General features: G+C 52.9%; 6 protein-coding genes across 6 annotated transcripts; 4 read left to right on the top strand and 2 right to left on the bottom strand.

The window, feature by feature from the left end:
• Positions 1-962: 962 nt before the first annotated feature.
• SAPIO_CDS10320 (uncharacterized protein) lies at positions 963-1,963 on the top strand (the record flags this gene model as incomplete). The annotated part of the gene is made up of 2 exons (XM_016783926.1): positions 963-1,501; positions 1,606-1,963. 2 exons carry the CDS (start codon positions 963-965, stop codon positions 1,961-1,963), a joined length of 897 nt encoding a protein of 298 aa, XP_016638767.1.
• A 257-nt stretch (positions 1,964-2,220) lies between these two features.
• SAPIO_CDS10319 (uncharacterized protein) lies at positions 2,221-3,377 on the top strand (the record flags this gene model as incomplete). The annotated part of the gene is made up of 3 exons (XM_016783925.1): positions 2,221-2,593; positions 2,655-2,962; positions 3,075-3,377. The coding sequence occupies 3 exons, from the start codon at positions 2,221-2,223 to the stop codon at positions 3,375-3,377; spliced, it is 984 nt and encodes a 327-aa protein (XP_016638766.1).
• A 417-nt stretch (positions 3,378-3,794) lies between these two features.
• Positions 3,795-6,393, bottom strand: SAPIO_CDS10318 (uncharacterized protein; the record flags this gene model as incomplete). Its single annotated transcript, XM_016783924.1, has 6 exons — positions 3,795-4,068; positions 4,157-4,666; positions 4,719-4,778; positions 4,862-4,889; positions 5,283-6,180; positions 6,253-6,393. The coding sequence occupies 6 exons, from the start codon at positions 6,391-6,393 to the stop codon at positions 3,795-3,797; spliced, it is 1,911 nt and encodes a 636-aa protein (XP_016638765.1).
• A 551-nt stretch (positions 6,394-6,944) lies between these two features.
• SAPIO_CDS10317 (uncharacterized protein) lies at positions 6,945-9,183 on the top strand (the record flags this gene model as incomplete). The annotated part of the gene is made up of 2 exons (XM_016783923.1): positions 6,945-6,967; positions 7,062-9,183. The coding sequence occupies 2 exons, from the start codon at positions 6,945-6,947 to the stop codon at positions 9,181-9,183; spliced, it is 2,145 nt and encodes a 714-aa protein (XP_016638764.1).
• Positions 9,184-9,319: 136 nt separating this feature from the next.
• SAPIO_CDS10316 (Dihydroxyacetone kinase) lies at positions 9,320-11,317 on the bottom strand (the record flags this gene model as incomplete). The annotated part of the gene is made up of 3 exons (XM_016783922.1): positions 9,320-9,978; positions 10,033-11,028; positions 11,206-11,317. The coding sequence occupies 3 exons, from the start codon at positions 11,315-11,317 to the stop codon at positions 9,320-9,322; spliced, it is 1,767 nt and encodes a 588-aa protein (XP_016638763.1).
• A 619-nt stretch (positions 11,318-11,936) lies between these two features.
• On the top strand, positions 11,937-12,553 carry SAPIO_CDS10315 (uncharacterized protein; the record flags this gene model as incomplete). Its single annotated transcript, XM_016783921.1, has 3 exons — positions 11,937-11,955; positions 12,028-12,256; positions 12,400-12,553. The coding sequence occupies 3 exons, from the start codon at positions 11,937-11,939 to the stop codon at positions 12,551-12,553; spliced, it is 402 nt and encodes a 133-aa protein (XP_016638762.1).
• Positions 12,554-12,823: the final 270 nt, after the last annotated feature.

The following is a 12,823-nucleotide window of genomic DNA, read 5'->3' as shown; positions in this document are numbered from 1 at the left end:
ATTTAAAGCATTAGGGTCTCAGGTTGGCGAAACAGCCGGCGGTGATTGACACCAGATTGGGTTTAGTGCCCGTCATTCCAAGTTGCTTGGGGATGGGCCAATTACCAGGAACAACAGACCACTCAAGTTGGTTAGGAGCGTCTCGAGACCACCTTCCAACTAAATTCTCTCTGCCCATTTGGATTGTTTCTGGAGCAGTTGCAGTCGACTGTAATGTGCTATACTCTACCTGACGGCTGAGATGATCACTCATGTCATTCCTTCCCAAAGTCTTTCGGGCCAACGGATTACTTCGGCTGGCCGAGTTGGGTTCTCCTGCCAGCCCTCGGGAATAGATTCTTCTGGAATGGGGTCTGACGTATGGCTGAGAAAGGGTAGTATTCCGCGCTGCCGCTTTCCTAGTCCGGGACTCACATATATAAGACGCGTCCATAGGAGTAGTCTTTGTCGAGTGTTGCTTCATCATCTGCTCATACAGACGTGCTTCGACCAAAACTTCATACTCCAGCTCCGTGTTCGGTGGACCGCTATTTGACCCTAACCCTGCGCCTTCATCTCGGCTCGCTCTTCAGCATCCGTCAAGGAGCAGACTTCACCGTTTTTCGTCTCACTATCGAACTGGAAATGCTATCGTTTACGAGCCTCATATACGGCCTTGTGATGGCCATTGGCCTGTACACTACAGCCTGCGCTGCAGGTCTCCAAAGTATTTCGGACTGGGGTCCCAATCCGTCTAAGATTGCCCAGCTTCAGGTCTATATCCCAGCCCAGCTCGCATCTAAACCGGCGGTCCTTCTCGGTGTAAGTGCCCCCGGCATTCAATATCTTCAACCTCAAGCGGTCCTACTAAGTACCATTGCCCCCTAGCTGCATCCATGTGGAGGGACCGGTGCAGGATGGTATCGGAGCACCAATCTCGCCGATTACTGGCTTCGTGATGCTATTTCCCCACCACCGAACGTATGTCTCACTGCTGGGACTACCATTCAGATGCGTCACTTGTCCGCGGTGGCGGCGGCGATTCAGAAGGCCTCGCGAACACGGTTAACTGGGCAATAAAGGAATACAATGGCGACGCAACGAAGGTGTTCTCATTTGGCGGTTCCGCAGGCGCCATGGAAACCAATGTACTGGCAGCTACGTATCCGGACGTGTTCAACACCGGCGCAAGCTATGCCGGCACACCCGCAGGCTGCTGGGCCGGGTCGCCGGAATCAACACCCTTCACTTCAGACCCGAGCTGTTACCGAGGCCAGAAGACCTACACGGCTCAGGAGTGGGGCGACATTGCAAGGAAGTCTTACCCCGGTTACGAAGGTAACCGTACGAGAATGCTCATAGCCCATGGCACCGCGGAACCGGTTGTGCCGATTATTCTCCTACAGCAGCAGTTGGATCAGTGGAGCAATGTGCTGGGTCTAGCCTGGACGAAGAACGAAACGAACACGCCTACCCAGGGCTGGACGAAGATCATATACGGAGATGGCACCCAGCTGGTTGGGTATAGTAATCAAGGTGGTGGACATATCCCACCCTTCCAAGCAGAGGGGACGTTGAAACTTTTTGGCTTGATGTAAGAAGCATGGTCTGAGTGACAGATGTCAGCAAGGTCTGCGACGCATCGAGCTGGGCCGCATACAAGGTCCACCGTGTCAAGAGGGATCGACCAGTCCACGAGGAGAGCCAACAGACGAGTGGAGGAATTGGCAATTTCGAGACCAAGGCTGTACCCCTGATACTAGAAAGCCAAGCAAGATGGAACGATAAGGTAGCCCGAAAGTCTCCAGTTTCGGAGTCAAACACAGCCGGAGTTCCCGTGATGGATCGATTCGCCCCACGAGATCCGCAGCGAAACGCGACCCCAGAGGAGGCTCTCATCACGGCATCCGCTGGCTCTTCCATATCCCAAAGCGGTCTGCCCATCCGCTCGAGCCCGGCTACGACCGTCGAATGGATTCCATAGACAGCGACTTTCCAGGCACCGCCCTCGAGCCGACTGTTGTGTCGCTGTGATCCGCAAGCTTTGGGAGAATTTCACTTTAGACACCAAGTACATTCTAGCCTCCCGTGCCTGCAACTGACAACCGAGGATCGGATGTACTTATCCCACTTCACCAACCACGTATTTCATATCCTACCATCCAATCTTGAAGCGTTGCAGGACATCGCGAAGGGCACGGATGTCGCCCTGTATGCAGCTATGGCTCTCGGCCGGCCAATATGGCAAATCTCCAGGGGATTTTCATGAAGAGTTCTCGGAACCCGGCCTCATCCCCATGGGCTCCCAACCACACCCACAAAATCAGCGCTCTCCAGTATACAGGCACGGCTCTTTCCCTTGCAAGGAGGGAAGTGGTCCAGGGAGTGGACGTGCTCGTTGCCACCAATCTTCTCCTTTCGTTCGTGGAGATGGAGATGGGTACCTTCGAAGGACTGCGGCGCTATCTGAAGAGCATTGGGCAGTTGATATTCAGGACCCACCACAAGCTCGAAGTGCCTAAGTGCAGTTCAAAACTCCTACCTGGCATCGCCAGCTCTCGGCCAATATTGAAGCACGTTGCTGGGCAAACTCATCGACCAGACTTGGCAGGTGGTAAGGCCTGATTACCTTCCTGCGCAAAGCTGGGAGGTAACTGACGCGGACATTTCCGCAGCGTGTGGCAAGTTGCTCGAGGAATTGGGGTCCCTGTCGGCGCGTTTCCACGCCCGCAAGCCTCCGCGGGGACTTCCGCTGAGCGAGCTCGGCGAGGGTACCGTCGATGTCCTGTCGACGGCCCAGATGGAGATACTCGGGGACATTGAGCCGATATACTTTGAGAGTCACGAACAAGCCATGGAGGCGGCCGACTATGTTTTCTGCCGCCTCGTATGCGACGACGCTCCCTTGCAACGACGCTCCCTTGCGACGACTCCTCGGCGGCCAGCAGCCCTTCCCTCCCCCGGCCTGTCGACCGATTGGCCCGTGGGTGCTGATGCTCTCGCGCATCGCGCTGGGGCTTCGAGTGGCCAACTGCGCGAACCGGAATTCCTACAGGCGGGGAATCGGCTCGATGCTCTTCCAAGCCGCATGCCAGTGCAATGAGCCAAAGGATATGATCATCATTGACGGCTTCTTGGACAGGCTGATTGCCATAGGCAGCGGCTGGGAGGACTCGACCTTCCCCACTGCCGTTACTCGGTCCATTTTGGAGCTTACTCACCACCAGTTGGCTCGTGGGAGAACGATCCTGCTGGCATCGACGATCGAAGGCGAGGTGACGGAGACGGAAACCATTCATGCAAGCGACAGAATGACGGTCTACAGCCTCTATGGCATGGAGGTGGATGGGCGCGCGTTTGAAGAGTTTGTGGACCTAACATCAGACTCTGCAACGTAGCGCAAGAGCGGGCTATCGAGTTCTCCCCATTACTCACGGACTACAGGTATATGAAGGGAACGACCTTGGTATCAACAAGTGCTCTCCTGCACAGCATTGACCGGAACCGGGAGGGTGAGATTATAGACTGCCAGACCCATCTCAGGCCACGGAGTCTCCCTATATATCCGCCGGCGTGGGTTCTACTACGATTGCCACGCTGCCTCTGTGTATCTTTGCAAGTTCTTACTGAATTTCGGATCTGAGCTTCAGAAGCGCCGGTGGCAGGACTGATGTTATGCAAGTTCGATAGTATTTGTATCCGTATGATTCCTGAATTGAGTGTTGGTGACGAAACGGCCTTGGATAATGGTGCCTTATGTCTCGAACTCCTCATCTCTCGATAGCATAGCCACCCGGTACATGTGGCAAATTAATTCAAGAGACCTTTCCTGCCGAACCCAAGAAGCTCTCCATAGCCCCGGCGATGGATTTCGTGTACACTTCAACCGCTTTGGTCTTCAGCTCGGTGAGTTCGAGCTTTCCCGAATTATCCGCCATAAAAGCGGTGTAGTCGTCCCGCACTGTTCGGTTTAGGTTGATCTTGGTCATTCCAGCCCTGCGGGCGGCCACGAAGAGCTCTGGGCTGACCTGGTGGGTGCCATGGAGGACAAGAGGAATCTCGGGAACTACGTCCCGGACTTGTTCTAGCCTATGTCAATGTTAGCCTTTCGCTACTAGTCCATGGCCTTTTTCTTTCTTTCTTTCGTTCCTCCTCTAACAGCTTAAAAAACACCTACAATGGCAGTCTCCAGTATTTCTCTGGCCCTCCAGGTCCGTAATTACCATGAATGTTCCCAAAGGACGGCGCCAAAAACTGAACCCCCGTCTCTGTAACAAAATCTCCCGCAGCCTTTGGATCTGTTAGAATATTCTCTAAATCCACCGCCGGCAGCCCATCCTCCCCGCCATTGATCCGACCCATCTCAGCCTCCACGGTTATTCCCTTAGCATTCGCAATTTGCACAATCCTCTTGCATTGTGCGATGTTCTCCTCTGGATCCTTGATCGACGCATCAATCATAATGGAGTCGAACGGGAGGGTAAGCGCGAGCTCGACATCTTCAGGCTCGATACAGTGGTCTAGGTGGACAGCGACCGGTACCTTGGCTGTGTGCGCAGCTTCGACAACGTATTTGCAGAATGCGGGCCCCTGGAACGCCATTGTCCAGGGAAAGAGCTGTATTATAGCAGGGGACTTGCATTGCTCAGCGGCACGGATGACGGCTATTACTCCGTCTTCGTTGTAGCTATCATTGTGTTAGTTTGAATAACGATCAGGATAAAGTAGTGAGTGCTTACCAGTTGAATGCTCCGATGGCGTGGCCACCCTGCCGAGCAGCTTCCAAGATTTGGAAGGTTCTATTATTTTGCGGGAAGGACGCCATGTTGGTTTCAATATTCTGCGAAATTTGTTCCGAAGGACAGGCGGCCAAAGTGCCTACTGGTCCGGCTTCCCCAGGTCGGCTAGGTCTGTGCAAAGGATGTATGCTTTCTCAGTATGGGAACCTCCAAACAATCAATGATCTTTTTGGTAGAGCAGCTCCTGTGGCACTGCGCCCGCTGTATGAGAGACCTATATATGGAGCGGGCCATATCGGAACAAAGCCGATAGCTTGCCTTCGAATTCGATTTAGCGGGTGGTGGCTGGTGTGTATACATAGACTCAGTGGAGATCTATTATTGAATCAGAGGGTAGGCCCGTAAAGCCCACTGAGAATCACGGCTTAATTGTTTTGTTCGATATTTTCGAGCCGAATCGGTATCTCGGTATTATCTCAGGGGCTAAAGTAAGATACTTTTTTACATTGTAGCTCGGCCGTTTCTACTATTCTAGCGGCGAAGTGCTCAATGCCAACGGCTCACAACCATACTCCTTGGACAAATCATCAAACATCGCCCTCTCTGCCTCGGCGTATGGGATACCCTTGGACATACGGTCAAGCGCGATCCGGTGCTCCGGCTCGCCCGGGAACAGAACCTCACTAAATCCATCCGCCGGCTGAACGCCGTGGACGCGCTGCACCAATGTATCCATGCGCGCCCGGAACTGTTCAGGACTGATGAACACGTCCGGCTTGATAGCGATGAAGCAGTGTCCTACATTCTGCGGTCGGGACTCCTTATACTGATCGCCTACTTGACCTCCATATTCCGCTCCGGAAAGCACACCGGACATGATGTCCATAAGGATGGCGATGCCAGATCCCTTGGGCCCCCCGATGGGCGCCATGCTCCCGTCTAGCGCAGCCTCGGCGTCCTCGGTAGGCTTTCCATCCTTGTCGTAGGCCCACCCGAGCGGAATCTTCTCCCCCCTTCGCGCCGCCTTTCTGATTTTGCCCTTCGCGACTACCGACGGCGCCATGTCCAGAATATATGGGACCTCTTTCCCACTTGGCGCACCGGCTGCAAACGGCGAAATACCTAACAACGTCTCCTTGCCGCCAAAGGGAGGCATCTGCTTCGCCGAATTGGTAAACACCAGAGAAATCATGCCGGCTTCCAGCGCTTGCAGGACGTAGGTGGCGGCCATGCCAAAGTGATTAGAGTGGCTGACAGTCACGATGCCAATGCCGTAGGTCTGGGCGCGGCGGATGGCGTCCTTCATCGCCGTTGAAGCGACGATAAAACCGAAGCCGTTGTCGCCGTCCAGGTGGGCGGCGACCGGGGTCTTTTCGGAAATTTGGAGGTTGGGTCTCGCATTGACTAGACCGCTGGACACGCGCTTCATGTATTGTTGGAGCCTTGCCAAGCCATGGGTATCCTGCAGAAGTATGTGAGTAACGCCAGCTCTCTTGAGGCCTGCCATAATGGTTAAATCGAGATCACTGCATACCACTCCACGTGTATCGGCTTGCGCCAAGCAGTGTGCCATTAAGTTGGCATGGTCTTTGGTGAGGCCCGCTCTGACAAGCAAGGACTCGGCAAATCGGATGGCCTTGGACGGCTGGGCGTAGTAACGGGATTGCGAAGCCATGACGAGTCCTACAGCGGTGACAAATAAACCGAAAACAGATGATACAGCTCAATTTACTGCATGCAAACGCCAGCTTCAAGACCGGGAGTTTTACTCTGATATAGAGCTGCCGGCGAACTCCAACTCCTGGAGATCGATCTAGGCCTAAAGCAGCGTCGGAATTTCCCCGTAGCGTATCACCGAGCGCCATGGAAGTGGAGACACATCGGGGAGATGCCGACAGCCTGAAACTGCAGGTTTAAAGTTTTCCGCAACAACCAGTGATATTCCCACTTTAATACTGTATGTATCGGCCCTTTTCCCGATTTTCCACCTCACTCTCCCCCACACATATCCCATCGATCTCCGATTCTAAGGGTCAGCCGCAATTAAGCCGACACACTTAGCTCCATGCGCCGCATATTCTCCTATCAACTTCGCCTTGGCTGATGACCTCCATCATTTTCTGTGATGTCGACCGAGCCAAGGCCGCAAGCACCGGGGCGGAAAAAGGGCACGGCTTGCACCCGATGCCGCAACCAAAAGATTAGATGTGATGATACACATCCGTCATGCAAGAATTGCAGAAAGGCTGGTAAGCCATGTGTTCGGTTAGGGCAGGTGCCGGACCAGGAGACTATTGGGTACATCCGACAGCTAGAATCGCGAGTCTGGTCGCTTGAGGGTAGTCTTCGTGAGGCGTCGTCCCAACCGCCGCCTCCCCTTCCACCTCCGTCTCCACCTCCGCCTCCGCCTCCGCCTCTGCTTCCGCTTGCAGCAGAGCAATCGCAGCAGTCCATAAACGTGCTACCGGTGCAGCCACCTAGCCCATCCTATTCTACCAGGGGTGCCTCTCCTCAAAGGTCATGGCAGCCGGGCTCCACCTCCCCAATTACTCGAGATGCGGGAAATCCGGACCCGCGCGATCAGCAGCAACGATCATCTAGTACCACGACAACACCCCAGGGTGAAACAACGACGCCCCACAGCACCGCAGCCTCGACTAGCCAGATCAAACCCTCTGAACCTCTGGCCCATGAAGTAGGACTTCTGTCCCTCGCCAACTCCACTGAGCCGAAATATCTTGGCCCATCCTCCGGCGTACCTTTTGCTCGTCTCATTCTGTCCGCATTCCCTCACGCGCATGGTTTATCCAACACGAACCCGACAACCCCCGGTGGGGGGATTGCTGCTACTGGACATCTACGACCCGAACCTTTCCCTCAGGACTGGAGATTTGATGTGGATCTGAAACACTTTGTCGACGCCTACTTCGACGCTTATCAGCCTTTATATCCGTTTCTGGACGAAGAGACAATCCTAGAACGGGTTAATCACGTCTTCTCGCGACAGTTGGGGGATCCTTACGCCCTCTCCACTCTACAACTGGCCGACTTCGGTAAAGCGTTATCTCCGATCCACTCGGTCCAACTCTTGCTGGTCATCGCACTCGGTGCAAGTACCCTGGAGACCCGCTTATCAGTCGACTTCTCCTCCGAGAGGTATCTTGCCTCGGCGATCTCAGGAATCGATGGCCTATCACTGCATGATAGCACTGAAGGCTTGCAAACTATGCTTCTATTGACGCTGTGCAGCCTCAGCTTCGTGGACGGGCCAAATGCATGGTTCTTAACATCTAACATTATTGCCGCCTGTCTGGACCTCGGCATCCAAAGGAGATGGATCGATGGGCCTTCCTCAAAGGGAGAAGGTTCGGATGGAGAGAAGCTCCAGATTTACAAAAACGTGAGACGCGGGATCTTTTGGTCGGCATACTCTCTGGAACGAACTCTAGCCGTCGTGCTGGGCCGGCCATTGACCCTGCGCGACGAAGCGATAGACATTGAGTTTCCAGGTGCCGAAGATTTGGCAAATTTTGACGAGAATCAAACGAACCGAGACTCATATGACAGCCACGAGTACCCGCGCAAGAGAAGCTGTGTCGAGATCACGCCATACACGACGGCATCATTCTCTTTCCGCATCGATCAACTCGCCGCCGAAATGAAACTCATGCTTTACCGTGTTAATAATAAACCCGGCGCATTTCCCTGGCTCATTGCCACGGAAGAGTGGCAGAAAAATGCCCACACCCGCTGCGAGGCCCTGTTAGATGAAATGTTCCGCGTAGTAAAGTCGCGCACGAGGCGGACTTCTGCCATGGCCAGCACCGTGCCGAACCTTGAAATCAAATACCACCAGTGCATCATGCTGCTTCATCGTCCTTCCCCAGCGACACCTAGACCAGGTGCTACATCGTGGAAGATTTGCTATTCGAGTGCCGTGCGGACGATTCTCATTGCAGCCGAATTGAATCGATTTTCAAAGCTGCAAAACACGTGGCTCGTGGCCCACAACATCTTTATCAGCGGCATTACGCTCTTGTATTGCCTATGGACGTCGCCTGAAATAAGGAATGAGACGTCGCTACAGGCGCTAGAGAGCCATATTGGGGCTTGCACGAGGCTGTTACAGTTCCTCGGCAAGAAGTGGAGCGTTGCTGCGGATGCGCTGGTGAAGTTTGAGAGACTCGCCCAGCTCACCGTAAACGCGTGGAGATTAGGAGCGACTACTGACAACTTATGGAACGGCAATGAAGAGGGTGAGGCAGGCCAGTCGTCGCTAAACGCGCAACCGCCCGTAGAACGGCCGCAATACCCCTCTGCGCAGGTGGCCGGTGGGAATGTGGTACCTTTGGGCGGGGAAAATGGAGACGATGCATTTTGGTCCCAGTTTTTCCAGAGCGAACTTGAGGATGTGAGCGGGTGGTTTGATCTCAACTGGATGATGAATGCTGACGCTGTGGAGTAAGGAGGTTATGGTTCTGTTTTAATACAAGAGGTTTAGGTGTTATGAATAAGTCTTTAGGAAGAGTTCAACCTTCAAGAGGATTAACTCGCTCCCTTTCATTCTGGATAAAATGCTTCATGATGCCATTGAAACTAATCTAAATTGCCTCATCATTTACTCCTTTGACTGCCTCAAGAACACCCTGAACTATGGCAACAACACCACAAGCCCCTGGGTCTACTAAGCCTCCTGTCGTGTCACCCGAGTCCTCGGTAGAGACATAAGTGCTACGCCCGAACTGGCTTTTAATCGAGGCTGTGCCCTTGCAACCCTCCTTAGCGGCAAGGACTGCCGCATCGAGGGCAGCAGCACACTCGCAACCGCTATTCTCAACAAGACTTTTGACGAATGGAATCAAAGAATCCATCATAGTCCTATCACCAACTCTCGCGGCTGTAACCCCTTGCAGAGCCTTCAATGCTGCATCAAGCGCTCGTACAATAGATGGAAAGTCACCCGCACGCTGCACACAGAGGGATGAAGACAACGCGGTAAAGAAAACGGCGTAGAGCGCGCCTGAGGTACCACCCATGCTCTGCGATACAATCTCAGCTATGGACATGATACCGTGGGTCAGGCTCGAGGGTTCGACGGTTCCGTTCTGAAGACCTTTACTTATGGCACCAATGCCGGCGAGGAGAGTCGTGCCGCAGTCGCCATCACCCATCAGGGTATCTAGGCGTGTAATTTCGGGTTCCTCAGCTATCAATTTAGAGTGTATAGAATCGATGATACTGGCGAAAAGAGACATGTCGCCTAGGATTTTGTTAGCTATCGAGTAAAGGTCCATAAATACGAGGAGCCACTCACATGGAACATTAGGAATGTTTAAACACGCTGCGGAGTCGTCATCCTTGGCGGAGTTGATGGTGCCAGACCCTCTAGGTAGAGACCAAGTCGATGTGGGAATGGAAGACGCCCATGCGGGCGCATCTGTTGGGCTGTCGAGGTATCTCAAAATCTTCCGCGTATATTCATGGGCAATAGGGAGTGCCATTATCGTGATACTGAATCCGGGGCCGTTGAGCGCAGAAAGATATGTCCCAGCGTATATCCTAGTCGGAGTGATCCCGTAGTCCGCTGTTAGCTGGGTGTAGGTCTCTCCAACCAGGGCGGCGATTTCGAGATTGGACAAACTTCCGAGGTTGTTGATAAGAACGACTACCTTGTGATTTCCGTCTAGCGGCGAGCTTTCAAGGTAGTTGCGCTCCTTATCGTCCCTGCTGAGGATGTTGGCTAAAAGTATCCCCACCAGCTCCTTGGGTGGCGGCTTGGGATTAAGCTTGCGGCTACCCGGCTCATTATGAATCCCAATCCCTAATTGAACCTCATCTGGTCCAAGCCTCACGGAAGACGCTTTCCCTGGGACGTCACACCCATCGAGTCCGACGCCCATAGTCCCCATATGCCGAGTCACAAATTCTACCAAATCAGCAGCATCGTCAAGGCCCAAACCGTCCGCTGACGCACCTCCCGCAATCTTATGAACGAGCACCGTACCCGCCAACCCTCGACGGCCGACACGGGCTGCCTTGCTCCGACCAATAGCCACGTCGTCCGCCACGACGACAAGGCGGGTGGGCACGCCGCTCGCAAGACCGAATCGCTCTGCCGCGAGCGTAAAGTTGAGCTTGTCACCGGTGTAGTTTTTTACGATAATAAGGACCCCATGAGATGATTGGATGAGATTGAGGCCGGTTTCGATCTGCCCTGCGTTGGGGGATGCGAAGATTGCGCCGCTGACCGCTGCGTCAAGCATGTTGGTGCCAACGAAGCCAGCGTGGCATGGTTCGTGGCCGGCACCTCCTATGCATAGGAGGTTTCAGTCAATGCACAATACATCCAATTACCAATATTCATGGGCAGTGCCAACCTCCACTAAGTATAGAAATTCTCTTGTTCCCGTGGTCCCTTCTGAAGATCACTGCTCATAACATTAGAAGCTATTACACTGTGTTAAGCTCAATCAATCTGGGAGCGAACCTTTTTGTGACTTATGCAGCTGTAGACCGGGGTGAAGGGCAATAATCCCCTGGAGGGCACTCTCAAGGGCAACCTGCCCATCTTCGTAAAACGTTCTCGACTTTTCCGTCATTATATTCCTGTATAAATTCGTCTACTTATGCATCTTTTATTGGCAAGTACACATCTCAGACGATCCAAGTGAGCGGCTCCATTATATGTAAGTATTCCAAACCTACACAATCCTCATCACCAAATTATTCTTGTACTATTCGCAGATCGCCATGCTCAAATGCCCTCGATGTCGGTATAGCCCGGTAAGCGTCTCGGACCGCGAGCTATGTCTGACCGGAGGAAAGCCGAATTTGGAGCCTTGTCAAATCGGCTCCGCGCCGTCGGCGTTCTCTTACTTTGCCCCACTCGGCTACGAGACGATGATGCGATGCAGCCACGACCCAATCGGACAGACCCTGATTATCGCTCGCCATGGCAGTTTAGTTGAGCGCACCGTACTAACAGAAGATTTGGTTCGCCTCTAAGACCTTACCCCACAGCTTCGTTGTTTTTGTAAACAAACATGGATGTTTATATGCTTATGATAGGGTCTCTCGGTGCTCTGGAGGCTTGCCATTAGCTAAACTATGGTTGGGCCCCCCAACACTCCTCTGCATGTCGACCTCAAGTTAGGAATTTTGTTTCCTCCTTTCCTCTCCCTCTCCGATTTGTCCCTTTTCCCGCAAATACTAGCCAAAATGACAATTGTTCACATGGGTAAGGCCCCCCTGATTCTCAAAATCATACGCATCAACGCTAATTTCTCGTGTTTCCCTTGCATCTTGTCAGTATTCTTCCGCTTCAGGGCCGACGTTACCCAGGCCCATAAAGATACCTTCGTGCGCGAGTTAAAGAAGCTGAAGGACCTGCCCTGCGTGAAAGACAACCGGCTTATTGTGGGAGGCCCGTCCATAACCGACCCGATAGAAAGGAGTAAGGGGTTCGAGTATGCGTTGTTAAGCTTTCACGAGAACCGTGCCGCCCTAGACGAGTACCAGGCGAGTAAAGAACATCACTGGTGAGCAATAAGCATTTTTCTCTTCTCATCCTCGTCTTTCTGGCCCCTATTATGGGTGTGCACTATGTGCAGCCTCCATTTATCATCTCCTGACACGATCCCGTTAATAAACCTTAGCTGACGGTGGCCCATGGCACCTATAGGGTGACTTCGACATACATGTTCCCCTTCAAAGAGGACCTCTGCCGTTTCGACTTCGAGGTAGACAGTGATGATGAGTACATGTGTTATTTTGGTTCCTTTGCCAAGGCAAACGGCGTCTCTTTGAATAATGGGGCCAACTCATCTGGCGAATGAATGAAGTGCAACATACAAAAACAGTCATGTACAACCATACAGGTAGATACGGAAACGAATAGACAAGAGCGCCTTCATGTTTATGTCAATCTTCAGTACCCCCTGGTACCATGGGTTAAACGAAGAACTAGATGAAGTTGAATTAATCTTTCTTGCAAAGGAAATGAAACCCAGGGCCAACAATCCCCCTTCTTAGCTAACTAGTTCCTGTAATGTCTTTACAATCTTCTTTGTGTTATTTACTTAAGGTCTCAAATTCCTCTGACAGTT

This window comes from Scedosporium apiospermum, assembly GCF_000732125.1.
Source record: "Scedosporium apiospermum strain IHEM 14462 chromosome Unknown SEQ_SAPIO_0165, whole genome shotgun sequence".
Lineage (NCBI taxonomy): Eukaryota > Fungi > Ascomycota > Sordariomycetes > Microascales > Microascaceae > Scedosporium > Scedosporium apiospermum.
The sequence above is the reverse complement of the archived record's forward strand: the minus strand, read 5'-3'. Positions and strand labels throughout refer to the sequence as shown.